The sequence below is a fragment of the Neopsephotus bourkii genome, unplaced genomic scaffold (assembly GCF_033783945.1).
Source record: "Neopsephotus bourkii isolate Nb327-2 ecotype Australia unplaced genomic scaffold, CSIRO-AGI_Nbou_v1 NB_266, whole genome shotgun sequence".
Classification (NCBI taxonomy): domain Eukaryota; kingdom Metazoa; phylum Chordata; class Aves; order Psittaciformes; family Psittacidae; genus Neopsephotus; species Neopsephotus bourkii.
This window is the reverse complement of record NW_026900775.1, coordinates 25,757-51,979: the sequence shown is the minus strand read 5'-3', so window position 1 is coordinate 51,979 and position 26,223 is coordinate 25,757. Positions and strand designations below refer to the sequence as shown.

Sequence of the window (26,223 nt, the reverse complement as noted above, 5' to 3'; positions counted from 1 at the left end):
TAACTAATACCTAAATATTAAGAAAAACTATTATTATATTTTGTCTGAGGCTGTTGCTCAAGTGTCTGGGTGGGTGCTCAAGTATCCATCAGTGAACGTGAATGCATTCAGACTGACCCCAGACACAACGTACGTGCTGTGCTCGCACTGCTGTGTCATACACCAAAGAAATGGGGGAAAGATATCGTTGCTAAATATTTGTGCACGTGGCAGAAGGCAGTGGTCAGTGCTTGGTAGCTCTCTGATGAAGCTGGGCTTGAAATGACATGATCTGCTGCATAGAATGGTTTCCTTTTGTTTCTGGGGAAAAAACAAAACAAACCTGAATCTTTGGATCTGGATAGAGTCTGAGGGAGTATAAGATATTTAGGTGCAGGGTTTTGTTTCAAAACCATTTTGCATGAAAACATGGTCTAAATTATGAGGCATTTTCAGAAGTTTTAGCCCTTTTCCTGTTCCTTGACTTGCTGCAGTCACTGGACCTGTGTTTCTGTTTCCACTGGACCTAAGTTTCTAGGTACATGATGCATGGTCAGACCATGCTCATAACCTCTCTAGATCTCCCTTTTTGAACCCCCAAGAGTCTGATGTGTACGGTTCTTAACCCATTTCACCTGCTTTCTTCCTGAGGGCTCTTTTTAACCCATCTGTACTGATCTTGCAAAGGTTCCACAACCAATCCCTCTTTGCTTTGAGTAGCACAAGAAATACATGGAGCAAGGAGGTACCTGTACTCATTTTCTTGCTTTCTATTCTCTGAATACAGAGTAGGCTTGGATCCTTTCCATGGCTTTTCTTCTAACATACATCTGTTCTCTCATTGATTTTCTGTGTTTTCACTCTCCCCCACTTCAGGCAGCTCAATTCTTCCCTATCCAGTTGTTTTGGGAAAACACACTCCTCAGTTAACAAAGCCATTTCTCTTCCCTTTAAACTTGCTTAGCCCCGGGGTTCAAAGAACAAACACAACCATTTGTTTTCCCATTTGAAGGCTTTCTACCTTTCTCCACATCTTGTGCCCTTCAGACAAAGTGAGCAGGATTTGTTTTCCTGGTGCAGATAGCATCTGGGAGAGTCCTGTAATTAAGTTTAACTCTTCTGGTATGTACAGGCAACACATGGTGTGTGCTGTGATTCTTCTTACTATGGCTGATTGTTGTACCTTGGGGCATTCAAGGATACAGCAATTTCATATAATCAACTGCAGTTCATAAGACTGCTATCCCAACAGCTATCCCAAACTGGTGATGAGAATGAACTCAGTTAAAGAGCTGGTGCAACGTCATGTAGACAAAAAGGAACATCCTGCTGAACACAGATCATAGAACCATAGAACTTCATGATGTTGGCATTGGTCCACCTCACAAGTGTGTCGTTGTATTAAAGGGAGCTTAGAGAAATTATCTGTACCATTCTTAGAAGGAGAAATGACCTAATCATTTTGTACCTTCCCAGGGACTAATATTAATGGTGCTCTCCAGACTGGTGCAAAGCTGCTAAACGATTACATTGCTCAGAATGACATTGATGCCAGGAGTGTCTCTCTGATCATCTTCCTCACGGATGGGAGGCCCACTGTTGGGGAAACACAGTCACTGAAAATCCTCAGCAACACCAAGGATGCCATCCGTGATAAATTCTGCCTCTTCACCATCGGTATTGGCAATGATGTGGACCACAAGCTGCTGGAGAGGATGGCACTGGAGAACTGCGGCATGACAAGGCATTTCCAGGAGGATGAGGATGCAGCCAGCCACCTCAAAGGGTTTGTTCTGCTTTTCTGTGCTCCTATCTGCTTTTATTGGGAACTCGGCAAGGGGTTGGGAAGGAAAATCCTCTAAGGAGACAACACAATAGCTGGGAGTTCCCCTGAGGCTCAACTCTGGTTAGAGAGGCAGAGTATGCTCAGATACTGAGGATGCCTACCCATAAACAGTCTCCTTCCTAGCAGACCACCTGGGCTGTGCTGGAGCTTCTCAGGCCCTCATACCAAGGCATTTGTTCCTCTAATTCAGATTGTTGTTTGGGGCATGTAAAACTGGAGAGATGAGAGGCAAGAGTGCCACCTCTCTGCAGGTGGACGAATGGAGGAAAGGATACATTGCTCATTTCAAACTGACAACATAAATGGTATCAAAGGGCTCAGGAATTAAGGTCCCAATTTGGGACAGAAAAGCATTCCTGTGTTTTTTGAAAACCGTAACCTTTTGTCCAAATTTCAAAATAATTCAACTTTGAAAAATACTCAGTGGTCATTCCCTCATTCACTCATTCTTTGGGACCCAAACTCCTAACAAGTTTCCTGTAATCCTCATCATTCATTAGGACCAGGCATCATGCTTCTCTTCTGTGACTGGGGAGCTGTAGTCCAAGGGGAGATCCTAGTGAGATCAACAAAAGCATATGTGAACCACAGCTCTGTCTAAAATGCCAGGCAGTGTGTTGGTATTTCCAGGCAAAGATGTTTGGCTTTCACTCCCAAAATGCTAATGGTTTGGACCTCAGAAATCAAAAATAGACAGTCGCTGGGCACAGACCTCTTGCCTAGCTAGTTTCTAGTTCATCTGGAGCAATGAGACCACGCACCTTCCACCAGAGCTTTCCCTTCTGTGATGGTTATGCATGATTACGAGTATCTTCCTTTTAAACTGGATTTTGTAGATCCATCTGCCACTCTACCCATGTCATTTGCCCATATATTTTGGATAGCAAGCGGCATTCCCTGGCAAATGAAGGATACACTGATTGATTTGGCTGCAGGAACCCAACACTGCAAATACTTGTTGAAACACCTCTAGCTGATAAGCAGTTTATCAAGCTTAGTGATGGCAGACCCATTTGGCATCTGGTGCCAAATTCCTACAGTCACTTGCTGGAGACCAGTTCAAATCACTGTTACAGGGAAAATCTACAGGGATGCCGATGTAATTTCTGAGTGTTGTGGTCAGTGGGTTGTATTTGTACACAGACGCTTAACAGAATCATAGAATCATAGAATAGTTAGGGTTGGAAAGGACCCTAAGCTCATCCAGTTCCAACCCCCCTGCCATGGGCAGGGACACCTCACACTAAACCATGGCACCCAAACTCTGTCCAGCCTGGCCTTGAACACTGACAGGGATGGACAGTTCCTTGCATTGTACTATAAGGCAGGTTGTATCTCTCACTCCACCATTTGTTACAGCCCAGGTGTTATTTCACAGGGAGTTCTCAGGTTTAGTTCATTCATGTTTTAAAACATGATGATGTCTCTGCATCAAAGACACTGAATGCTCAGAAAGACTTTAGAAGAAAGTCAACCAATCCAGGCTTTGGGATTCCTTGGACAGTGAATAAAGCAGAAAGTGTGACTTTAGCTTCCAGACAATCTGTTTAAGCAGATGTGAGAAATAAATGCAGCTTCATCTAAACAAGGGCTGAGGCCAAATCTTTGTTTGTTCACCAAATCAGGCTCAAATGACCTGCCAAGTTAGGGAGAGTCTGGCATTTAAATGGAAAATAGGCATTCTTGGAGCAGCTTGGGAAGATCCATCAAAAGCACATTGCTGTAGGGCAAACGCAGTACTGTAAACTTGGGTCTTGTCCCCTTGTAAAGGCTTTTTGGCTCCTCCAGTGTGAGGTATTCACAGAATTATAGTAGGTCACCGTAGGGTTAAGCTCTCTAGTTCCATAGAAGCCATATTTGTTCCAACAGAAAATTGGCGGAGGGGGGGAGTGTTGGAACTAGATGATCTCAAGGTCCTGTCCAACCCAAACCAGTCTATGACTCTATGAACAAGGTAGCAGTGAGTTCTCTTCTGCCAGGCTGATTGTATTTAGTAGTTAGGATTCCTCTATTCCATGGAAATGTCCTCATTGATGGGGGCATAGTGAGATTCCTTCTTCATTGGCCCTCAGAAAACTGTACTCCTGCCTGTTCTACACTGACCATTTCAAATGGTTTTATCCAGAGCTCTTCCTGTGATACAGAATCTTTGCTTCAGATACTCTCCAGATTTGGGGAACCTAGTATCTTGGTATTACAGTTTCTGGCTCTGGAATACCATGTAGGTGACAGCATCTCTCCTGAGTATATTTTGAAATAACTACAGTGAACCTGAGAAGCCAAGAACTTACTTTTATTGCACAGTTCTTCTCAAGCAAACTTAAGTGGTCACAAATACCTCTTTGCAGAGCTGTGGAATCATAGTAGAAGGTAGGTGACTTCCAGGCCATGCTGGGATGCTTCTGAATGTGCTGAAGAGACTTTGTTTAGATGCCTTAGGCACTGAAAACTAAAATAAGGCAGAGAATAACTTTGGTTAAAAGGGATCTCTGGAGGTCACAGAATCCATCCTTCTGTTCAGAAAAGAGCCAACTTCAAACTGAGGTGAGGTTTCTCAGGGCCTTGTCCACTCAAGTTTGAAAAACCTCTAAGGGCAGAGACTCTCCCCATCTCTGGACCCAGTTACAGGGGATACAGTGCTTAAATTTACAGCCTGATAACTGCTCCTGAATGTCTCAGGAGCCGTGTTAGACAGTCTGCCTGTATCCTTGGCCATGTGTAAGTGCGAGAGTGTGTGCATCCACTTGGATGAACAGTACTAATGGTGAGAAATTTGCCTTTCTTTAAGGTTCTATGATGAAATAGGAACTCCTCTTCTCTCTGACATCCGTGTTGACTACCCTGAAGACAACGTGGAGCAAGTCACCCAGAACTTCTTCCCTAACTACTTTAATGGCTCTGAAATCATCATAGCTGGCAAACTCATCAACCGCACCTCAGACAGTCTCCATGTGGAGGTGACTGCTAGCAACTCCAAGAAGTACATCCTCCTCAAGAAAGATGTGGCTATTGACGTGCCAAGCAGGAATGATATCAGAGGTATCCCCGGCTTGGAAGATGACAAAGGTGATATAAATTACATTGAGAGGGCATGGAGTTACCTCACCATCAAGGAACTGCTTAACTCTTGGTTGAAGAGTGATGACAGTCAGGAAAAAGACTATTTGATGGAGAAAGCCAAGTCAATGGCCCTGACTTACGATTTTGTTACTCCCTTCACTGTTCTGAAGATGAGAGAGGCTGGGGTCCATCCAGAACTAGCTCCAGAGGAGTTTATCAGCCCTTCTACTGACGGCATCGGAGAAAAGTTGCAGAGTTTGCAGGGACACAAAGCACCACCAGGTATGAGAGGAAATAACCATGTACTGGTAAGAAATCTTTTCACATAAGTTATGCCTCATTGCTGACTTTGGCAACAGGGATGATGTAGCCAGTGAACTGAGGAGTGGTAAACAGAAGGGTGAGATTTTCATATTGATTTTGCTAATTATGGGCTGGGTGACCTTAAGCAAACCTTTCAGGAAGCTGATTCAAGCCCTTGAAGCACTTTAGTGCTCTGTAGAAACGACTGAATTAAAACTGGTATTCTAAATGAAGCTTAAGGTAGCTGCAGGAATATGCCCATAATCTTGCTGACTAATTTTTACATTATTATACTATGGCTCTTTCTGCTGCTCAATAAGGAATTGTAACAGCCTTCCTTCCCTGCTTCTAGGTATACAGAGACAGCAAGATAAACAGAGAATTAAAATCTCCAAAACCTCAGGTCAGTGCCATTTTTCATGCCTTTAATAATCATGGTTGACTTACGGAAATCTCAGTGGCATGCCACTGTAGTATAACCATCCCAACGGATCAGCCACAATCCTGCTTACTAGAGCTGCAGAGTAGGGAGGAAAATGAAAACAAAACCAAAATACACAGAGGATCAGTCATGAGAAGAAGTGGGAGGAAACATGGCAAGGCAGATGGTCTACAACGCTTGATACTCATGTTTGAGTCTTCTGTAGATTTTAGGGGAGAACAGGAAGCTTGTTCTGTCTGTACTAGAACCAGTCAAAAACCATTAAACACTGAAGAATAACCTAGCTCAAGAGTTTTGACTTGAATGTCACTGGATAAGGTCAAATTTACTTTAAAAACTGAACTTTGGGCTTGTCTTATTACTAATGACACCTATCTGGTAGTTGATAAATCAAGGATTGTTGCAATACAAAGATTGTGGGACTGTTTAGTATCTGCTGTTGACTGCCCTAATCTGATATCCTGGACTGCATCAAGAGGAGCGTGACCAGCAGGTTTAAGGAGGTGATCCTGCCCCTCTGCTCTGCTCTTGTGAGACCTCACTTGGAGTATTGTGTGGAGTTCTGGTGTCCTCAACATAAAAAGGACATGGGTCTGTTGGAACAAGTCCAGAGGAGGCCACGAGGATAATCAGGGACTGGAGCACCTCCTGTATGAAAATCAGCTGAGAAAGTTGGGGCTGTTCAGCCTGGAGAAGAGAAGGCTGTGTGGAGACCTCATAGCAGCCTTCCAGTATCTGAAGGGGGCCTATAGGGATGCTGGGGAGGGACTCTTCATTAGGGACGGGAGTGACAGGACAAGGGGTAATGGGTTAAAACTTAAACAGGGGAAGTTTAGGTTGGATATAAGGAGGAAATTGTTTCCTGTTAGGGTGGTGAGGCACTGGAATAGGTTTGTCCAGGGAGGTTGTGAATGCTCCATCCCTGGCAGTGTTCAAGGCCAGGTTGAATGAGACCTTGGGTGATATGGTTTAGTGTGAGGTGTCCCTGCCCATGGCAGGGGGGTTGGAACTTGATGATCTTGAGGTCCTTTCCAACCCTAACTATTCTATGATTCCATGATATTGAGGACTAGGAAGGTTCAGTGTGAGGTGCTTCCATGCGGCAGTCATTGGGTAGAAGACACATTTCTGTGTGCTCTGGGGGATGTAGCCTGCTGACAAAGTATGGAGTGGTACACAACTCAGCATGATAACTCCCACTGAAATTATATTCCAGGAAGAAGATATCCTGATTTTCAATGGGACTGCTCTGGGGTTTGAGTTTCCATTGAAAACCCAACCTTTTCTGTGAGAAAAACAAACCAAAATAGAACAGATCTTCATGAAACAACAAAGCAAAACTTGGCATTTCCTGGCAAATTCCATCCAACCGTCTAAAACCAATAAACTAGGAGGTCTTAGAAAAAACAGGGACAAAGATACTTTTCAAAGCAGTTTTGTTATGGTTTTGGACATTTTGGACATTGTGTAAGTCTCTTATATTTGTCTCTTTTTTTGCATGTCTTCTCAGCTGATGGAGACCCTCACTTTGTCATTGATTTCCCCTCCAGCAAGTTCTCTGTCTGCTTCAACATCGATGGAGAACCAGGGGACATCCTCCGACTGGTTTCTGATCATAAGGAATCTGGTAAGCAGCCAAGTAAAGCAGCTCCTTGAGGGCTGCAACTAGATGATCTGAAGGTCCTTTCCAACTCTTCCTATGATTCTACTTGTGGAGGAAAACTGAAGTGTAAGGCCAGCTCTCTGGCAACCAGACTGAGCCCCAAGGTGCTTCATAGGCAAGAAAGGGACAAGACATTAGAAAAAGCTGTTTTCCTGGGCAGGCAATGGAAAAATGGTGCACACCTGGCTCTACTCACCCGGATTGGAAAGGGAGAGAACTGTTCACTTGCACTTACTGACCTCCAACTTTATCCTAAGCGAGGAGGAGACCTGGTCACTGTTACACACACAATTCACCTACAGAAGTGTTTGCCAGCACAGTATACCTAATTATAGAAAGAGTTGTCTTTTATAGGTATCCAAGCTTTTGCTACATCAGGTCTTCATTGACTGAAATCAAGGGAACAGCAACTACACGTGAACAGCCAAGAGACGCACTTGAGTGCATGAGAACCATTGCACCTCTTCAGTCCAGCTAGACTGGAGAGCTCAATTCCTCCTGGGATCACTGAACCCAGTATGGTCTGGGGGTTGCCCTTGACCAGTCCTACAACAGCTGAACAAACAGCCACAGGCATTTTGCATCCTGCATGTAGCATTTGCACAAGCCACCTCCATGTGAGAGATTACACAGAGGATCAGCTTTCTGGTGTGGAAACATTGCCTTACTTTGATGGTGCATCTTTATCAGCTCTCTAGTTACAAAGTCAGGCAAATAAAAGATCTGGAATCACCAGAATTGCTCTGTTGTTGGAACTTACCTCTTCACTTGCAAGACCTTTTGCTTCAGGACAGAGTGAAATATCCAATCAGGCTGAAATGAACAGCCTTAAGTAAACCCACACTATTCAGGATCTGCTTTGCTCAAGCTTGTCTGATCCTTAGGGGCCTAAACTGTGGTCTGATCTGATCTGGAATTCTAAGCAGGGCAGCTAATAAGCAGATTATGTCCTGAAGCAGGGAAATTGTGGGGGGAAGGGGTGTGAAAGCCAGGGACAATGCACATATATGTTGTACAAAGGAGATAAATAACCCCACAATCAAGTTACAAGAATTCTGTTCTGCTTGGCAGTGGTCTAGCATCCGTACTTCTGTATTCATGCCTTAGTGAATAACATCCAGCTCCTGGCAGACTTCTTTCCTAGCTTCTGTTCTATCACTTCAGTCATTTTGTGGCTCAAAAGCAGAATAAGCTTGAGGAAATTAGACTCTGTAGCACTAGCAAGTTGAGTCTATGAAGACAGAAATGAGAGACACCCCCCAGCAATGATGGTATATGGAGATACTTCATCTCACTGCTCATGGCTTGGGTTAGCAAGAAGCCTCCTCCTTTATTGTTTACTGTCTAGTAGCTGTTCAGAGGCCTGTGGGAAGCGAGGCACTGTCTTACAGGCAGCAAGTCACAAAACTCATTAAAATCATTGGGAAGCTTACCATAGGCATATAAACTTTATTTGACTCCAAGGGATCTGCACCTTAGACTATGCAAAAGCGGTTCTTCTGGGGCAAAACTGAGGGAAGTAGGAGAGGCAGCAGTGGTGAGGCTGGAAGTAACCCCCCAGGAGTGCAGGGTGCACTCTTCTGCAGGGACACAAAGAGAACCTGGATTCCCTACACTGCCAGGAAACTGAAGAGAGGAGGTTCAGCACTGCAGCTCAGACGGTTGTAGGTCAGGACTGAGAAGGAGCTCTGTAGGTCCTGCTCAGTGTTTAGTGTGTTGCCCAAGGTAAAACCTTTACTCTGTGGCTTCCCAGGCCAATTTTCTTCTTAGGAGTCAGCTAGAAAGGGACATCAAACTGCAGCTCTCTACCACCTTGAGATGCTCTGAGACAGCAGTGTTCAGATACAGCCAGGTACCTTAGAAGTTCAGTCCCTGTGCCAGCTGTGGTATGAGGAGAAGCAGGACTGCCAGCAGCTTTTCTTTGTCCTCCAAGATCTGGTATGTTTGCCCAGGCGATGTGCTGTGCATCAACAAATAGGTGGTTTAAGTAAATCATGCCATGGTTGGTCAGGCTCGAGCAGTCAGGAAGATAAGTAAGGCTCAAAAACCCTGCACATCATTATCTTGATCATAGTTGGATCTAACGTTGGAACTTAGGGAGTGACTGTGCTGTGAAGCAGCTGGTTCTATCCTGTAGCACTGTGTATGCAATGTCAGGACTAATGGGGCTGGGAGAACCTGCCAGTATTTCTGAGCTTGGGTAAACTTAGGTGCTCTGTATAAAATAATCAGTTTCTGATAGACTGGTTATACTGTTTTAGGTGAAATAATCGAGCATGAGGTGGTGAATCTTCATGTTGTCAGTTGCAAGGTCTGTATCTTTGAGACAAATATACCTGTTCCTGATTTCAGGTTTCACTTACTGATTGTTTTCCTACAAGGTGTAACTGTGAATGGGCAATTAATAGGAGCTCCTGCACCACCCAACGGCCACAAGAAGCATCGGACTTACTTCAGCACCATCACTATCCTCAACAATAAGCCAGAGAGATCTTACCTGGAGATCACACCCAAAAGAATCATCCTGGATGATGGGGAAAGGCTCCTTCTCTCCTGTGGCCGGAGCGCCGTTGTGCGAAGCAGCAGCCTCGAGGTGTCCATCTCTGCCAATTCCAACGTCACTGTGACCATACGAGACACCATCAGCTTTGTCATCCTCATCCACCGTTACAAGAAGCCAGCCCCATATCAGAGGAATCACCTGGGGTTCTACATCTCCAACAGTAAAGGCCTCTCTTCTGATTCCCATGGGCTACTGGGTAGGTAACAAGTTCCTGGGTTCAGAGCTGTAAACCAGACAAAATTGATCCTTCCAAACAGTTTTAAAGGTCAGAGACAGGAATGAACAATGCAGGTGGGCATTAAGTTCCCAGCTGAGACTTTTGCATCCACTCTCAAACATCTCCTCTATTGTTATTATCCCAAACTCTTCTCCCATCTTGTGCTGTGTGAGCTATATCCTACTATCCTAGCTCTGTGGATGTACCTGGTTTTCACATTTCCAGTCTTTTTGTGGTTGCTTAACACAGGTGTCATTAGGATACACATGCTTGCTGGTCCCCATACAGAGATAGAAACCAAGTATTCCACAAGAACCCTGCATAAGGCCCCAATAAGAGGTTCTTTAACAGTATCCCCTATTCAGAATAGCCTGATTGAGATCAAGAAAACTGGTACCTTCTGTGTCCCCTTTCTTTCAAGCATGAAGGGAAAGAAAAGCCACATTTTGAGAGCAACCAGGATTTAGGTAGGCTCAGAGAATGCCTAAATGGTTGATTTCTTTCTGCCAACAAGAAGCAGTGTTGTTTATGGCCATGTACAGGTGCAGAACCCTAAGACTGAAGATATAGTCCATTCATGTATCCCCAGATTAAGCAGATGATCCTTCAGGAGTGAGGTTTTGGATTCAGGCCACTTGCATGCACAAACCTCTAAACCACACTTATGTCTGGCCTAAAAGAGCTTGTCCCCAAGAAAACTTGGGGCTTTAGGCCTAGATCTTCCTTCTTCTCACTGATGGGCATTGTATGAGTTACTATCCTCTAGCAGCTCAAAAAGCTCTTAAGCTCAGTTAATGCGTCTTGATGAGTGAAAAAGGAAGTAGGGTTTTATTCTAATCTCTGTGTTTGTAAGATTTAGAAAAGAGCTTCAGGGCTTCGATTCATCTTTCTATTGCAGAGAAGCTCTTCAGAACCTCATAGAGGAAGAGCCCTCAAAACGTGGCACAGAACAGCCAGTCATGGACTCTGTTTTATCTTGCCTTGCAGGTCAGTTCTTGAACCACGAAGTTAAACTTCTCCAGGAATCTCTAAACACAAGTCATCAGCAGGTTGGTCAGAATCAAACAGAAGCATTGCAGCCAAACCCTACAAACACCCTGAAAGTGAAGGGACGCCTCGTTCCTGTGGTGTGGAAGCAGAGGAGGATCTACAGTGGCCAGCAGAAAGTTGAGTGCTGGTTTGCCAAAAACAATGCAGACAAACTGATCGATGGGAGCTATAGGGACTATTTGGCTTCTCATCCTTTTGACACAGGGACCAGCTCTGGGACAAGTAACAGCCTTTAAGAAGGACCAGAGCCATGCATTGCAGCAGCATGTGTGACAGTGGTTCCCTTCTGAAGCCTCTAGAGCTAGGCAACTTATGAATATTTCTTTACTTTTTGGTGCCAAAGAAACCAAGGCTTTTTGTCCTTGGAAATCAGCTGTCTCTCTTTCATGCTAGATGGATGTTGTTCATCAAATTCCTGCAGACAAGGAGGCTGTGGGGGAAAGGGTTGAGGAGATGGTAAAAGCATGATGAGTGCTCTCCCAATAGGAATGAACGGAGAAGTGGTCGAGCACTCGTGTCAAGCAATGCAGAGAGCTGCTGGCCTTAAAATTAACCCATGCAGGGATCTGTGCAATACCCCAGGAGCTGGTAAGTCACACAGAGAGAGGCATAGATCATACAGCACAGTGTCTGTCTAGAGAGACGTCCTTGGGTGTCCTCCCTTTAGTGCTTTGTGACTTGGAGCATCTGCTCCAACCGTGGTCCCTGGGGAAGGGAGAGAGAGAGACAGGAGAGGTGTCTGGATATTCATCTGTACTGCCCCGTTAGCATCAAAGAGGTAACAAAGAAATCAAAACCTTATAAATCAACAGCCCACAAGACAGTATTGCTCTCTTGGTTATTAGGCTGAGGTCTGGATTTACTACTAAGCGTGACGTTCCCTGAACTCCTGTGGACCCTTAAAACAGTGGTGAAAACCTCCATGTGGCTTATTGCTGTCTCAGTGCACAGGCTGCCTGCTCAAAAAGCAGCAGGAGGAGTGGTGCAGGCTCCCATTCCATGAAGCATCTCATTTATGTAACATTGCAGGTTTAGTGATAGCTTGAATCTTGACTCCCTCAGAGACACAAATTCCACTGTGAGCTTCCAACAGAGCTACCACCTCCATGAGCAGAGCATCCCTTCTGCTCAGCAGAGATTTAAATTCTCTAAAAGATGATGAACCAGCAGTCAGGACAGCTTTTGACCCTACAAACAGCATCTTCAACTTAGACTAGACATTTCTAGCTGCTTTGCTAATCAGGGAGGAAGTCTTTATTTACTCCAAGTCGTAAAATAACTTTCATCCCAGTTTCCCCTGGCTCCTTCTCCTTCCTTATGCCGCAGGAATCTGTGCACAGCAGGAAGGAGGTTACAGAAGGGTCCGCCAGCCACCCCCACTGCAGGTGGTGCAAGCCTCCAACCCCAAACTGCAAGGCTGTGGTCTATTTCAAAGTGAGGCATCCCTGAATAATGCTATAGATCAGCCACAGGGGAGTTCCTTTAATAGAGAACTTGGCCAAAGAGGACTTTGACAACCACAAAGACATTTGGATGGCAAGGCCAAATTGAGCTCATGTATACTCTGCCTTTCCAGAACTGAAAGAGGGTGGGTGTGGAAGCATCCCCAGGAACTAAATGATATCCATGTGTTAGGAGGAAACTGAGTTGCCAGAGAGCTACAGAAATGGGTTCAATCTCGACTGATTTTTTTCATATTTAATATATTATATTTAATCCTATTGTTGCTGGGGTTGGGGTGGTGATTTTCCAGTTGCTTTGTCTTCTGGTTTGTACTGCTAGCCCCGTGGCAGCAGAGCAGGCAGCAAGCCTGGTTCTTATTCACACCATGTACTGCAGCAAAAAGGGAGCTAGCTAAAAGCAACCAGCTACATTTAACTGCTGGAAGATGCTTACAGAGAGCTCAGTCAGTGCAAAACTCAGGGCAAGGCTTGAGCTTTGGAACAGAACACAAAAAAACTACTGCTTTAGGCCCAGCTATGTTGAGAAATAGCTCTCCTACAAGAGAGGACTGAAGGCATGCAATAACCCAAGAGGTTAATGCTCTGCAGCATGCACATGGGCCAAAAATGAGATGGGAAAGAACATCTGTGAAGTTGACTTCTCCAGCCAAGACAAGAGTGGAAAGAGAGATCACCAGCCCATTTCCAACAAACCTCCTGTATCCCTAGAACAGGGTGCAGCCAATAGTGGGGGTGAACTTACAGACAGCCTGGTCTTCTTCATACTGTCCTCACTGAAGAGATTGCTTTGAAATATTTCCTTTCCTCCCACATTTAACTGTTCAAGTGTATTGCTAAGGGGATTGATTGGCTTAAGGTCTCCTGTCATCTCATCTCTCCTGTATATAGATATGTATATATACATATACACATATTGCTAATGCATCAGGTGCATCATTACTCCTCTTCCTCCTATGCCAGCCAAGGAAACGTACTTCTCAGGGCCTGAAGAGAACAGTGATCAAGTCCAGCTTCCCAGCCATGTGAAGCACCTGGAGCAATATATTCAAGGTCTCATTTCAGGCTCCTGTTATCCATTTCACAATAAATATTTTACAGTGAACACTGCAGTGAAGCTTTCATTTGGAGAAGATAAAATGAGCTTTGAAGCTAAGGTTATGTATGTTTAATGCTCATGTTACTGGGAGGCTGAAAGACCCACTCACAAGTTAACAACAGGCTGTGAACCAAAGTAATTTCAGTGGAAAAATTAAAGGTCAATGATGCTCTTAACCTCTCCACACCTGGTAGGCAGCAACAAGCGTGTTAGGTGCATGGACCCTAAGGTTCTAGTCACACATCAAACTGAGAATTTAACCCCACAGAGAAGAGTGATCCAGCCTCTAAACACAGTAGGTTAGGGTATGAGAATCCAGAGTTTGTGCTCCTGCTGCCCCAAGAGCAGTAAGAGCAAAGGCACAGGTCCTGGACTGCAAACTTCAGCTTTCCCAACTATCAAGTGAGCATCACAACACTGCCCTTGCTCTCTGAACATGTCAGGATCAGTCCTCATAACCCTACGTGGTAGCAAGGGACCTCTAAGGAAGTGCACTGCAATGACTACACATACAGGCACATGCTTGTTCTCCTCTCCAACTGTGTCCCAGAACACAGTTTCCCAGTGATATGGTTAAAGACTGCAAACCACTGCATTGCAAGCTGCTCAGATGGCTGAGGAATGAGGGCTGAGCAATCACTCGGAGTGCAATGGAAACGCTTGCACACCACCATTTCAGACAAGGGAACAGGACTCCTGAATTTTTAGGGCTGCTCAAACAACACTGGCCAGGCAATGCTCAAGAGGGATAACCTTCCCCCGTGTCATACTTACCCTGCTATTGCCTGTTGTGAACCTACCCAGCCAGCCTTAGGTAAGGGCCAAGATGAAGATCATGTCCCCTTCCATTTTAGGACAAGGACATTGCTGTGCCTGAATCTGCACTCTTCACATACCGCAGCACTGCTCTGTGCAGCCCTACAGCAAGAGCAAAACTCATTTCTAATAGGGAAACTGGTTTAATCTATTCTCAGCCAAGACCTTAAACAGCATGAGTTACTCCAGCCCCTACCAGCACAGAACTCTGCCAGACAAGCAGAAGTTGCATTGATTTCCCTAAGCAATATAAGTGATGTGTTCAGAGAGCTGCACAGCACGTGCTCCAAAGCCATCTGATGTAGGATTTTGACCCTTCATTAAGTACGAAACAAAAAATGACTTAACTTCCAGCAATACAGTACAAGGCTGAGCAGCTCCCAGCATAGCCAAGTGTGTCCTGTTCACTGAGGACATGCAAGACTTTGACTTGCATCTAATTCCTCTAAACTACTTTGGGAAGCAAGACAAAGAACCCACACAAACCCAAACAACTTCACACGCTCTCAGCTCAGCTTTTGAAGGTCTAAATACATCCGAGTCCAAACCCCAAAATCCTTTATTTTCTGCTCCTTAATAAGGAACGTTTTCTTGGGAAAACACAAGGGAAGGAGGGAAAATAAAAGCCGATGCCCACGCAGTGCTTCTGGGGGCTGTCCATGGCTCAGCTGGGTCTGTCACTTCAGCTGGCCCTGGATCAGACCCTGCTGCCTGGCTGCTGCTGGGTCTCATCACAGCTGTGTGTGCACCCAGCCCCTGAGCACATTGTGCAGCTGCTCTGGGCTCGCTCTCCCTTTCCAGGAGGGTTGCAAAGTGCTTTGAGTTGTTGTGTGCTTACAGATGAATGCACGGTGTTAACAGAGCCAGGGCAAGGCACTGCACCTCACACTGACAGCAAGAGGTGCCACATCTGGGATGCCCCAGCCCTGACAAGAGGCCATTACTTTACCCCCAGAAGATGAGGGCTGCTTAACAGCGCTTCACTTGACTCCTCAGATCGTTTTCAAATCAGGTCCTGTAGAGATTTGGTTTGTGGTGGAAGGGACCTTAAGCTCCTCCAGCTCCAACCCTTGCCACAGGCAGGGACCCCTTCCACTGGAGCAGCTTGCTCCAAGCCCCTGTGTCCAACCTGGCCTTGAGCACTGCCAGGGATGGGGCAGCCACAGCTTCTCTGGGCACCCTGTGCCAGCGCCTCAGCACCCTCACAGGGAAGAGCTTCTGCCTAAGAGCTCAGCTCAGTCTCCCCTCGGGCAGGTTCAAGCCATTCCCCTTGCCCTGTCCCTACAGGCCCTTGTCCCAAGCCCCTCTCCAGGTTTCCTGCAGCCCCTTTAGGCACTGGAGCTGCTCTAAGGTTTCCCCTTCAGGAGCCTTCTCTTCTCCAGGCTGCCCCAGCCCAGCTCTCTCAGCCTGGCTCCAGAGCAGAGCTGCTCCAGCCCTCGCAGCATCAGTTTTATTTTAAACTAGCTAAAAGGAAATTAGTCAACTTCTACTGCCCACTGAATGCCCACTTCCAAGGAGCAACTGGGATCAGTCTCCAAGTCCGGCCCAGTCTGGAATCCAGCACATGCTGAAGCATCACGTCTTTGCACTGAAGTGGCTCATACAACCCCTGTACAGGAACTGAGCTCTGTGGCCTCAGCTCTTCCCTAGTTTTACTGGGATAGTCCTGCTGCAGAAAGGTAATCTGTCCTGTGAGGAACCGGTGAGGAAAGATTCCAGCAGATCCCCTTCATAGCATTAGGGTTTTGCAAAACACGAAGCACAAGAAGGCATTTCATTTATGAAGGTTTTCGGACCGGTATTTCCTGCATTCCTTTACAAAACAGTGAAAAGCATCAGATCCACTGAAACAACCTTTCCAATTCAAGGCATTTAAATACATATCGCAAACCCGTTATTCTGAGTACTGTGCACATACAAGTGCCACAGTTCAGGCAGTACAGGGCAGATCCTTTTCCTTGCCTATTAAAAAAGCAGACAATCTCCTCATTTCAGTCTCTAGTCCTGACAAAAATCTCCACGCAGCTGGCCAGCCAGGGGAAGTACCTGTCCATAGCCCTAACCCCAACGTGCCTGCATGTGTGTGGGTCAGGATCACCCAGGTAAAGCAGATGCTGCTCCAGCCTGTGCAGGATGCCTAGATACCATCCCAAAGAGACAACTGCAGATAGGTATAGCTGAGGCAGGCAAAAGGATCTCTGCAGATCCATAAGGATCAACTAGCATTCCCTTGGCCAGCTCAAGGATCGCAGTGCTGCTTCCCTCCCTCCACCTTCCTTGTCTCAGTGCTGTCAGATGACCACTTGATAGCTGGGCTGCTTCATCTTCTGGTTTGTTCCCTGCAGTACTGAAACATCCTGGTCGCTTTCAGACCGATCAAAATCCAGCTGGAGAGAGTAAAACCTGCAAGGGAGAACAGAGAGATGGTGATGGAGTGGAAGTTCTCAGCTCTTCTTGTTACTGCTTGCTGAAGGGGTAAAGCATCCCTAGAGGGGGATGCTGCAAGATCTAATCCTCTCTGGCATATGGCTAAGTGCTCAAGGTCATCTTGACCATATGTCCAACAACAGATTTGGGTGCAGACACCAGGATGATCATAGAATAGTTAGTGTTGGAAGGGACCTTAGAGACAGCTAAAAGCTCTGTTTACCATGGGCCAGGACTCAGACAGGCACGTTCAGGCCAGGCTGCATCCTCAGTGGAGATGTACATAAAAACCAGGCCACATACTCCATAATAAGCTGTACCAAAAGCAGACCTTTCCCCAGGCCCCCAGCTGCTGGCCATCTCCAGAGCTCAGCCAGAAGAGCAAGCAGAGCTACAGGGTTAGCTGCAGCCATGGCCAGCAGGATCAGGAGTGATGTCCTAGACTGGAGCATCTCATTTCTAGCTGGCAGTCTGAATTGTGGGAACCACAGCAGAGCACTGACACCTTCCAGGTAAGAAAGGCCACAGCTTTCCTGTGTGATGAGAAGGATGCCCATGGCCTCCAGGAGCACCTACACTCACAATAGCTAACTTCAACAAGCTCATTTGGGCCAACTGGCTGCCACCGGCCTGGAGCCTTCGCACAGTGCAGAGCCACGTGTGGGACATCCTCCAGCCACATCACCTGGAAGAGGAAAGAGGCCGGATTTTACTTGGGGTATGGCTGCACTGACTGCAGAAGAGTCAGCAGTCAGCAGGCTGGAGGGACGAGTTCACACAGGTAACAGTCATGGCTGGACAGGCTGTTGGTTGCTCAACCCCATCCTAGCCCTCTTACCTCAAACACCCCAATTTGGGCAAAAGAAGCCCTTACTGCCATTACCCCTGTCAGTAGCTGCCTCAAAGCACAGAGGAAGTGCAGTCAGCCCTTAAGCTGCAGGTTGTGTCATGCCCAGCAGTGCTCAGAACCTCAGCTGAATCATGGGATTTATGGTAAACAGTAGTCATCCCCATCAGAAACCTGGCCAGGTCACCAGAGCTCCCAGCTCAGAGGGGCACAAGTCTAAACCCAGTCAAGGGTCTCCAGTTTTATTTCTCTAGCTAAGCAATGCCAGCAGCCCTTTCCCCACCACAGAACCCATCATTAGGTCATGGCAGATGCAGGTACAAGGGGCAGGTACCACTTTGCTCCAAACCCATGCACCGTGAATCCTCCCTGTGCCTGGCTCACAGCAGCCTTCCAGCTCAGAGACACAAGGCAAAGATGCTGCATGGGCTTTCAACTCATCACATCCACATGCAGGCTGTCCTAACAGCTCAATCAGTCCCAGAGCCCGCAATCCCTCCCACAAAACCAGAAGCATAGGGGATTAGTTTTATCTGTGGCTATCTCCATGCATAGTTGGGAACTCAGTGGCCTCCACTCGTTAGCACTCAGGCAGCACCAGGAAGCCAGTTACCACAGGAACAAAACAACTAAACAGGAAAAACAAACTCCAGTGAGTCAATGGCTTCAAAGGAGCAAAAGAGCCGCAGGGGAAGATTTCCTCTCCACCCTCATGTGCACACTCCAGCCCCTCCATCTGATGTTGTTACCCTCACAGCAGCACATAAGACGCTCAAAGGACAGCAATGGATCAGATTCTTGTCCTTTGCCATTGGTCTCAAGGAATTCTCTGCTGGTTCAAGACGCACACTGGAAAGTTCTCATCTTTCAAAGTAAAGATTTCCTCTGTTTATCACATTAATATTGCGATGCTGTGGAACCTGAAAACATGGGCACTTAGTCACCCGGCATTATAAACTCACTGAACTGATGGGCTGGAACAGACAAGTCTTGGGGCATGATGAACTGGTAATTTTGGTGGGTTTCAGCAGCAAACTCTCATCCTCTCACAGCCAAGTGTAGATGACTGAGCAAGCACTAAGCATCGCACGTCCAGACCCCTTCAGGCTGCTACCTGCCCACCATACAGCTTGTAGGAAGCTGCTTGAGCCTACAGCCCTCCATGTAACCCTCCTACAATCCCCCAAGGCAGTTTCACCACAAGACAGCGTCTCATCACTATGACAGTCACAGGACATACCCTCAGATACTGTTTTCAAACCCAACTCCAGTCTGGGAGGCTTCAGCAGAACTTGGACAAGGCAATTTCCCTGCAGATGCATCCAGGTCAGGATCACAGCAGGGAATGGGCCATGGTTTCCCAGTCCCGGGACAAGGAGTTACTGTCTCACTCAGCAGTCCTCAAATACTTCATGCATTCCTCCCCACACCAGGGGAGTGTGGCCAGCAGCTTGCAAAACAACACAGGTCATGGTAGTGAAACAGGGCTGCCCATGCACCGCCAGCCCCTCCTGTTGGGAGAAGGGGCTGCCTGCTTCTTTGGTGCTCCATCTAAGCAGACCTGGAGGTAACCAAGCCATCTCAGTGGCAGAGGAAGAGACTGACAGACATGGGAGCTGTAAATCAAAGCAGCTGCAGGGCCATTTCCCCACTGTGTTAAGACCCACCAGCCTGGGGGAGATGTAAGAACCATCCCATCACCCTCCTGCATCGGAGCTTACATGAGATGCCATGAGTCAGTAAGACTGAAAAGTGGGATGATTTCCTTCCAGAGGCACCTCTATGCACACCTTCATTCAGCTTCCCCATAAGTAGCAGGCATCTGAGTTCACCCTGAGTTGGAGATACCCAAAAAATCAGCTCAGCTGAGCAATAAGCAAGTCAAACTCACTCTTGGAGTACTTGTCAATACTTAAAAGCAAGCAACATAGCTACTGGCATTCACCAGCATCTTCAGTCTTGTGAATGCCAGAAGTCCCAGCTCCTGCAAAGGGGATGAGGATAGCTGCTGAACTCCATACTGACCAAAGGCAGGTCCTCACGTAGGGTATCAGCTTCCCTCCCGACCTTAAAACTAGCCTCTAGTTTCACCCCAATGGGTCTTACAAGTACCACTGTTATTAGACCAAGTTTTGCTTTAAGGCTTGTCTCCAATAATGTAATCCTTCAGGAAAGGAGCAGAAACTCATCCCCTCCCTTGGGAAAACACCAAATCAAAGCAACAAAACACGCTCAAAAAAGATCAAACAAAACATTATGAAATTTGTTTTCCTGAGCAGAGGAAACAAAGACATCTCTGATAACATCTACATTTTATTGGCACTTGCCAGGGCAAGGGAAAGAGACTCGGGTCAAGAGCAGGACACGCACAAAGGAGAACTAAGGGCCACACAGATGAATGCACTTCCCCACCCTGAGCAGCGCTGGATTCAGGCTGACACCCTTGAGGGATCTTTCTCTATCCCATGAGAGGGGAGGAAAATAAACATACTGGGTGAACATCTAGCAAGGCAGGGCGCAAGTCTGAAACAGAAAGCTTAAGACTGGCTTTGAAGGAAGGGTGAAAATCTTCCAGCCATAAACAGGGAGGTTTTGTCCCTTTCAGGGTTTCAGTGTAAAGAAGTTGAGCATTTGCTCCAATATAAGCAAGAGCCCATCGTCACATCTGTGGCTCACCAGAAGAGCCTTAAAGGCCACAAGAGGCTGCCAGTTCTCTCTACAGTGCAGCGAAAGAGGCAGCAAGTCAAGCTTGCTGGTTGCTGGGTTTCTTCCATCTACCAAGCCAAGGACAAAGCTGAGTTTTCCCACTACCCCTGTAGAGAACATTGAGTGTGGGGTTTTAACAGGTTAACTTCAGCCCCCTCTTCCTGTTCTCCTTCCTCTTCCCAACACAGACTGCTACCTCAAGTGAAACTTATGACAATCTCTACTGGCAAGATAGGCAGAGGGTTGAAATTCAAGAAGGCAGCATGACGGGGAGCTGCTGGCGCCTGCTGCTAGACAGCTCTGATTGAACCCTGATAAACTGCAGGACACATTAGCCTCAGCCAACTCTGCTCTGTACAGACACCATCCCAGCCCCTCCTTCCTCCTCCTCCAGTGGGCAGCAGGGAGAGGAGAAATCCCCCCCCCCCTTGAACAGAGCATTAGCCCAGAAAACCCTCGTTTTCTGCTTTCAAGACTAAAATTCAGTCAATCCAATTGTAGGGCTCAGCCAGCCAACATCATCTTTAACTGACAGCCTAAGAAGTTGACATGTGAAGCAGGAGCTATACCTCAAAGGCCAAAGCCAAGAAACAGAGTTGGAAAAGCAGGTCACCCACTTCTGTATTTCCTCATTAGCTGCCTTCTCTGCCCAGACTGTTTGTTGGGCCAGAGGCACAGGAACACGTCTGAGCAAGAAGGAGGCAGTCCTCATAGGCTGCTCCAGGTAGGAACTGGTGCCCTTAGCAGCTCCATTACCGGAGTAAATCCACTGCAGTGATGGACTGGAGGATTTCAAGGTGGGCAGATGACCTGCACATTGAAGATCTCAGCAAAACATGGTCTGAGAAAAGGATTCAAGCACTTGGAAGAGGGAAGAAGCCTTTGACAACAGGAGTCAGACTGCAGGGGTTGTTTCTATCGTTTGAAACAACCCATCTGGTTGAGCTGCCAGAAGAGACTCTCCTAGCTTCTGGAGATTAACATGTATCTTCCCTTCAGACTATGCAAAACTGAGCTAGAGGCCACAAAACTCTTGGCCCCCCTCTTCGGTGGAGCAGCTTCATTTCCACAGAGGACCAGTAACTGCAACACCATCTATGAGACTAGATGCTGTGAGCTTAGGTTCCAAAGGCTGGAAAGGAGGCTGGTGTCTCACCCAGAGATGTCACCTCCTTCTTGTGATCTGCTGCAATTTTAGCTGATCTTAAACCTTCAGAAACGCGCCAGCAGATCCAGTGAGTAAGATCTTTACCATCAGCTTCACATTTTGAGCAGACCTCCAAGCTAGCTCTTCTAAGGAAGTACCACTCAAACATCAGTCACAACCAAGAAACCCAGACTGGGCCATAACCAGGGACAAGTTCACACCCAGAGTTAATCCATCTTCATGTCTTATGTACGAGTTCTCGGCTTCAATGCATAACCATCGAGTCACACTGATACTGCCCAGCTCAGGCCACTTCTATTGCTCTGGAGAGAGGAGGGAAAAGATTTCCTACCACACACACCACTTGGGAAGCTGCATGTGTCTAGTGACCTTGCCAAGCTACCACTGTTTATCTGGAGGCAAGGCCAGGAAGAGTGATTCACTTGTCTCAGCAGCTGCTCACATCTGCCTGCCCTCCCTGCCTCCTCTGACACTGCATCCTAAGGAGCAGCGGATGCTTCCCCACTGTGCCCTTGAGACACAGAATCCATGGTGCAGACTGCCAAGCACACCCTTAAACACTACCACCTCTGTTGTGTGCTTTAATGTCACCAGTAACAGGCCATCTGGCCCAGCACAAAAGCTGAGTTACTCTGTCAAAAAGCTATCAGAGAGCAAAAGATACTTCTGTACATCCTAAATCCCCCAGCAGAAGCCAGCCTGTGATGCCAGAAGCCCTTATCGCAGTGAGTCTTGCCAGTGAGCTGCAGGGTACCAGCAGCTGTACACAGAGCACTTGGAAACCAGGTCTGGGTGCCAGGGGAAGGAAGGGAATTCAAGCCAGTGACTCAGGTTGTGATCTCTGCCCAAAAGTCAATGAGAAGCAAAACCACCACCTGCTCACACTGTGCGTCACTGACACGAACATCTCCTGGGGCTGGAGAATTCCTTCCAACCATAACTTCAGCTCAAACTACACAAAATACAGCTTTCTATAGCTAAGGGGCCGTCACTGGCTGAAGAAGTACCAAACGCTGACAAAACAGGGATTCCCGGCTAGACCTTAGCCTCTAAATAAATGGATTCTATCAATACCAGGAGGGAAATCAAGCTCTAAGCCAAAATTAACTATTAAAACAAGGAAAGTTGAGAGCAATAGTGTAATATGCACCAGCTTCAGCTGCCAATCCAACAACCCCACCCAGGTTAGTGCAAAAGCATCCCCCACAAGATACTGTCATGATTCAGGGCAATACGGGCAACATGGTCTAGTGTGAAGCGCCATTGCCCACAGCAGGGGTCTGGAACTGGATGATCTTAAGGTCCTTTCTAACCCAAACCATTCTATGATTCTACTATATATGATTCTGAAGTTTCAGCAATGCTTCCCAGGCTGTGGGATTGCTCACAGGACAAGATCCTCCCAGGAAACAGCCCTCTATTGACCTGAGCTGCAAGCATGGGGAGTCAGATTGACTTGGCAGGGTCATCACCCACATTCATGAAGCATCACCCTAGGTCTAGGCAACGTGATGTTATGTTGTAGTAAAGCACACAGACCATATTACAAGCTTGCAGTTGGGTCTCAAACACTTTGGTCTTACCCGAGATTCCTCAGTCCTCCTAGCATGAGGAGTTTCTATGGATCCATTGATGTCTACGGTGTCCTCCTGCTTGTATTTCTTCATGATCAAGCTGTCCACAGCCCAGAACATAATGGCCTTGGGGAGAAACAAATTACATTAGTAGATTTAAGAGACCAAAATACAAAGTGGTTCAATCACAGCTATTCTTCTTTTGGTTTCTCCAGATGTCCAGCCTTGATCAACCTAATTTAATATCTAATTTAACCCTGCATCAAAAGGGCCCATGGGGGTTGGATAAGTCAAATTCATATATTGATCCCATATATTGATCCATAGTTGTTGAAGACCCAGAGAAAAAGAGACCACAACAGGCCAGGTTTCCACCAGGAGATAACCACTGAACTAGGCTCCATCCATGCTTCATCTGCTCTGCCTGTACCAGCCCCTGGTCAATTCTTTGACAACCAGAGTTTGCTTTCAGGCAAGGAAATGCAGCCTGAGGTGGCAGAGAAAGGGTGGTAGCAGAAGTACATAAACCCAACTTTGCCAATGCTGCATTCATTACACTGCTCATGGTATGAGTTGAAAGAGAGCTCAACTCACTCCTTGCCCATGGAGCATCTGAATCTTAATGCCTTCTTCTCACTTCCCATCTTAACAGGAGCAGAGCAGCAGGTCAAGGACTACCCAGAATCAGGGGAACCAGGAAAAAGCTGAGCTTTCAAGAGGTTTTGCTGAGCTAGTTTTAGGCAACCTGAACACTTTGCCTTGCTGCAACACAATTTGAAGTCTAGCCAAATGGCTAGTGACAGGTTGCCACTGACAAGCCATCCTATAGGAACATAAAGGGGTTTGGGGCATCTCCATGCCTGTAGTCCTCAACTAAGGAGCCCCAGCTTTCTTCAAAGAGATAAAGTCAGCCACCCAGCAGCCTGGACAAGGGAACATGAACTGGGAAGAGAGACCATGGCAAGCACCAGTAACAGATCTGTATATTTGTGACTAAACATACACTTACTTCCACTCCTCTCCACCCTGTCCCAGCCACTCCAGGTTAACCCCAAGCTCCCCATGGGGGTGGACCATGATTTCCAAACCACCCCACCCAGCACTTGCAGCATCATCACTTACATTGACTATAAAAGGCACAATGAGCATGACCAGGATGAGCTCCAGCTGAGGGTTTGGGATGTAACCCAGGAGGATCTGCTGAAGCTGCAGAGGAGAAACCATTTAGAAGCATTATTTGAACAGCTCTGCTGCAAACTGGTTGCCTTCTTACACCAGCAGTGTCTTACACAGGGCTCTGCCTTTGCTTTATCCCAGCTCTTTGAAAGATAACATGGGTTATTCCCTTAGCCCAGTTGCCAAACACATGATTTTGTACAGAGCAAGAAGTACTCCTAGTCTTTCAGCATAACTACCCATAACAACTACTAGTGGGACTTTCCTTGGCTCCTTGCTGCAAAATAAGGTCACCAGCCACATGTGATAAGTATGGAGAGGAATCCAGCAGCATCTCTGGATCTAGCACTGTGTGCTGCTGAACATGTTCACATCCAAGTCTGAGCACTGCAGGCTACTGAGGTTTGAAGGACAAGCCCTGAACAGGAACAGGTAAGTGCTGCCAGACTGCTGTAACTGAGTCCTCAGTCAAGCCACATCAGCTTGTGAGCACTATGTGAAAATGCAGTTAAAACTGGAGTTACCCATTGAGTCCCAAAATTGGCTTTTATACCCATCACATACTACCACCGAGTATGCGGCTACAAGTGCCTCACGTTTTATTTTTAGCTTTTAAAAAAGAAACTTGTGACCAACACAATTATCGCTGCATGAACTGCCATACAGAAGCAGTAGAGGAGGACAGCATACTACAGGGATAGTTCTTTCCAAATTAATCTCTAAGGGCCCCCCTACTTTAGGCATGGGATCAAGAAACACCAACACAAACTGACTTGAAGAGATCATGTTGAAATCCCCTAGCAGAACTGCCGTAGTTAGCTGCCAGCCCAGCCCAGCCCATTTTATCCTTCCAAGGATGGAAAATGAAATAAAAGTCCATGTTATTCCTCTAGCTGTTGAGCAGCAAGAAAATGTGCCAAAAGCCAAAGTGTTAGGGAAGTCAGGTCTCCCCAAACCTAAGTAAGAGCTAATGATTACAGAGGGATGTCAACAAGCCATAAGTGGTGAAGACTGACAATGGAGACGACTAATGAGGCAAAGCTGACAAGAAACAAGCCACAGGAGCTGAGGCTTACCTTTGTCCAACCAGGGATAAGCAGGACAAGGCTAATCACAGTCTTCTCAAAAACCATTTTCAGCAAGTAGAGGACACCCTGGCCAACCCAGGCAGCAGCTTGTGGGGGGTCACCTGCAGAAACAGCATGTCAAATCTGACACAGAAGGCAGGAGGAGATGCCCTTGCTGAAGAGTTGCCTTGTGCTTGCTGCACACCTTAACGAGTGGTGTCCCTCAGGGATCGGTGTTGGGACCGGTCTTGTTTAACATCTTTGTTGCTGCCATGGACAGTGGGATTGAGTGCACCCTCAGCAAGTTTGCCGATGACACCAAGCTGTGTGGTTCGGTTGATCCGCTGGAGGGAAGGAATGCCATCCAGAGGGACCTTGACACGCTTGTGAGGTGGGCTGATGCCAACCTCATGAAGTTTAACCATGCCAAGTGCAAGGTCCTACACCTGGGTCGGAGCAATCCCAGGCACAGCTACAGGCTGGGCAGAGAAGAGATTCAGAGCAGCCCAAGGAGAAGGACTTGGGGGTGCTGGTGGATGAGAAAATGAACATGAGCCAGCTTCAGTGTGTGCTTGCAGCCCAGAAACCAACCGTATCCTGGGCTGCATCAAAAGGAGTGTGACCAGCAGGTCGGAGGAGGTGATCCTGCCCCTTTATTCTGCTCTCGTGAGACCTCACTTGGAGTATTGTGTACAGTTCTGGTGTCCTCAACATAAAAAGGACATGGATCTGTTGGAACAAGTCCAGAGGAGGGCCACGA

General features: G+C 46.9%; 1 protein-coding gene and 1 pseudogene across 1 annotated transcript in view; one reads left to right on the top strand and one right to left on the bottom strand.

Annotated features, from left to right (window-relative positions):
* Nucleotides 1-13,688, top strand: part of ITIH5 (inter-alpha-trypsin inhibitor heavy chain 5) — a 48,982-nt gene extending 35,294 nt beyond the window's left edge. Inside the window, exons 9-14 of the mRNA XM_061346189.1 lie at nucleotides 1,456-1,765; nucleotides 4,614-5,167; nucleotides 5,541-5,591; nucleotides 7,141-7,257; nucleotides 9,675-10,052; nucleotides 11,061-13,688. Coding sequence (XP_061202173.1) covers nucleotides 1,456-1,765; nucleotides 4,614-5,167; nucleotides 5,541-5,591; nucleotides 7,141-7,257; nucleotides 9,675-10,052; nucleotides 11,061-11,359 — 1,709 coding nt within the window. The 3' untranslated portion in view covers nucleotides 11,360-13,688. The remainder of the gene's footprint in view (nucleotides 1-1,455; nucleotides 1,766-4,613; nucleotides 5,168-5,540; nucleotides 5,592-7,140; nucleotides 7,258-9,674; nucleotides 10,053-11,060) is intronic.
* A 2,582-nt stretch (nucleotides 13,689-16,270) lies between these two features.
* Nucleotides 16,271-26,223, bottom strand: part of LOC133208360 (store-operated calcium entry regulator STIMATE-like) — a 29,767-nt pseudogene continuing 19,814 nt past the window's right edge.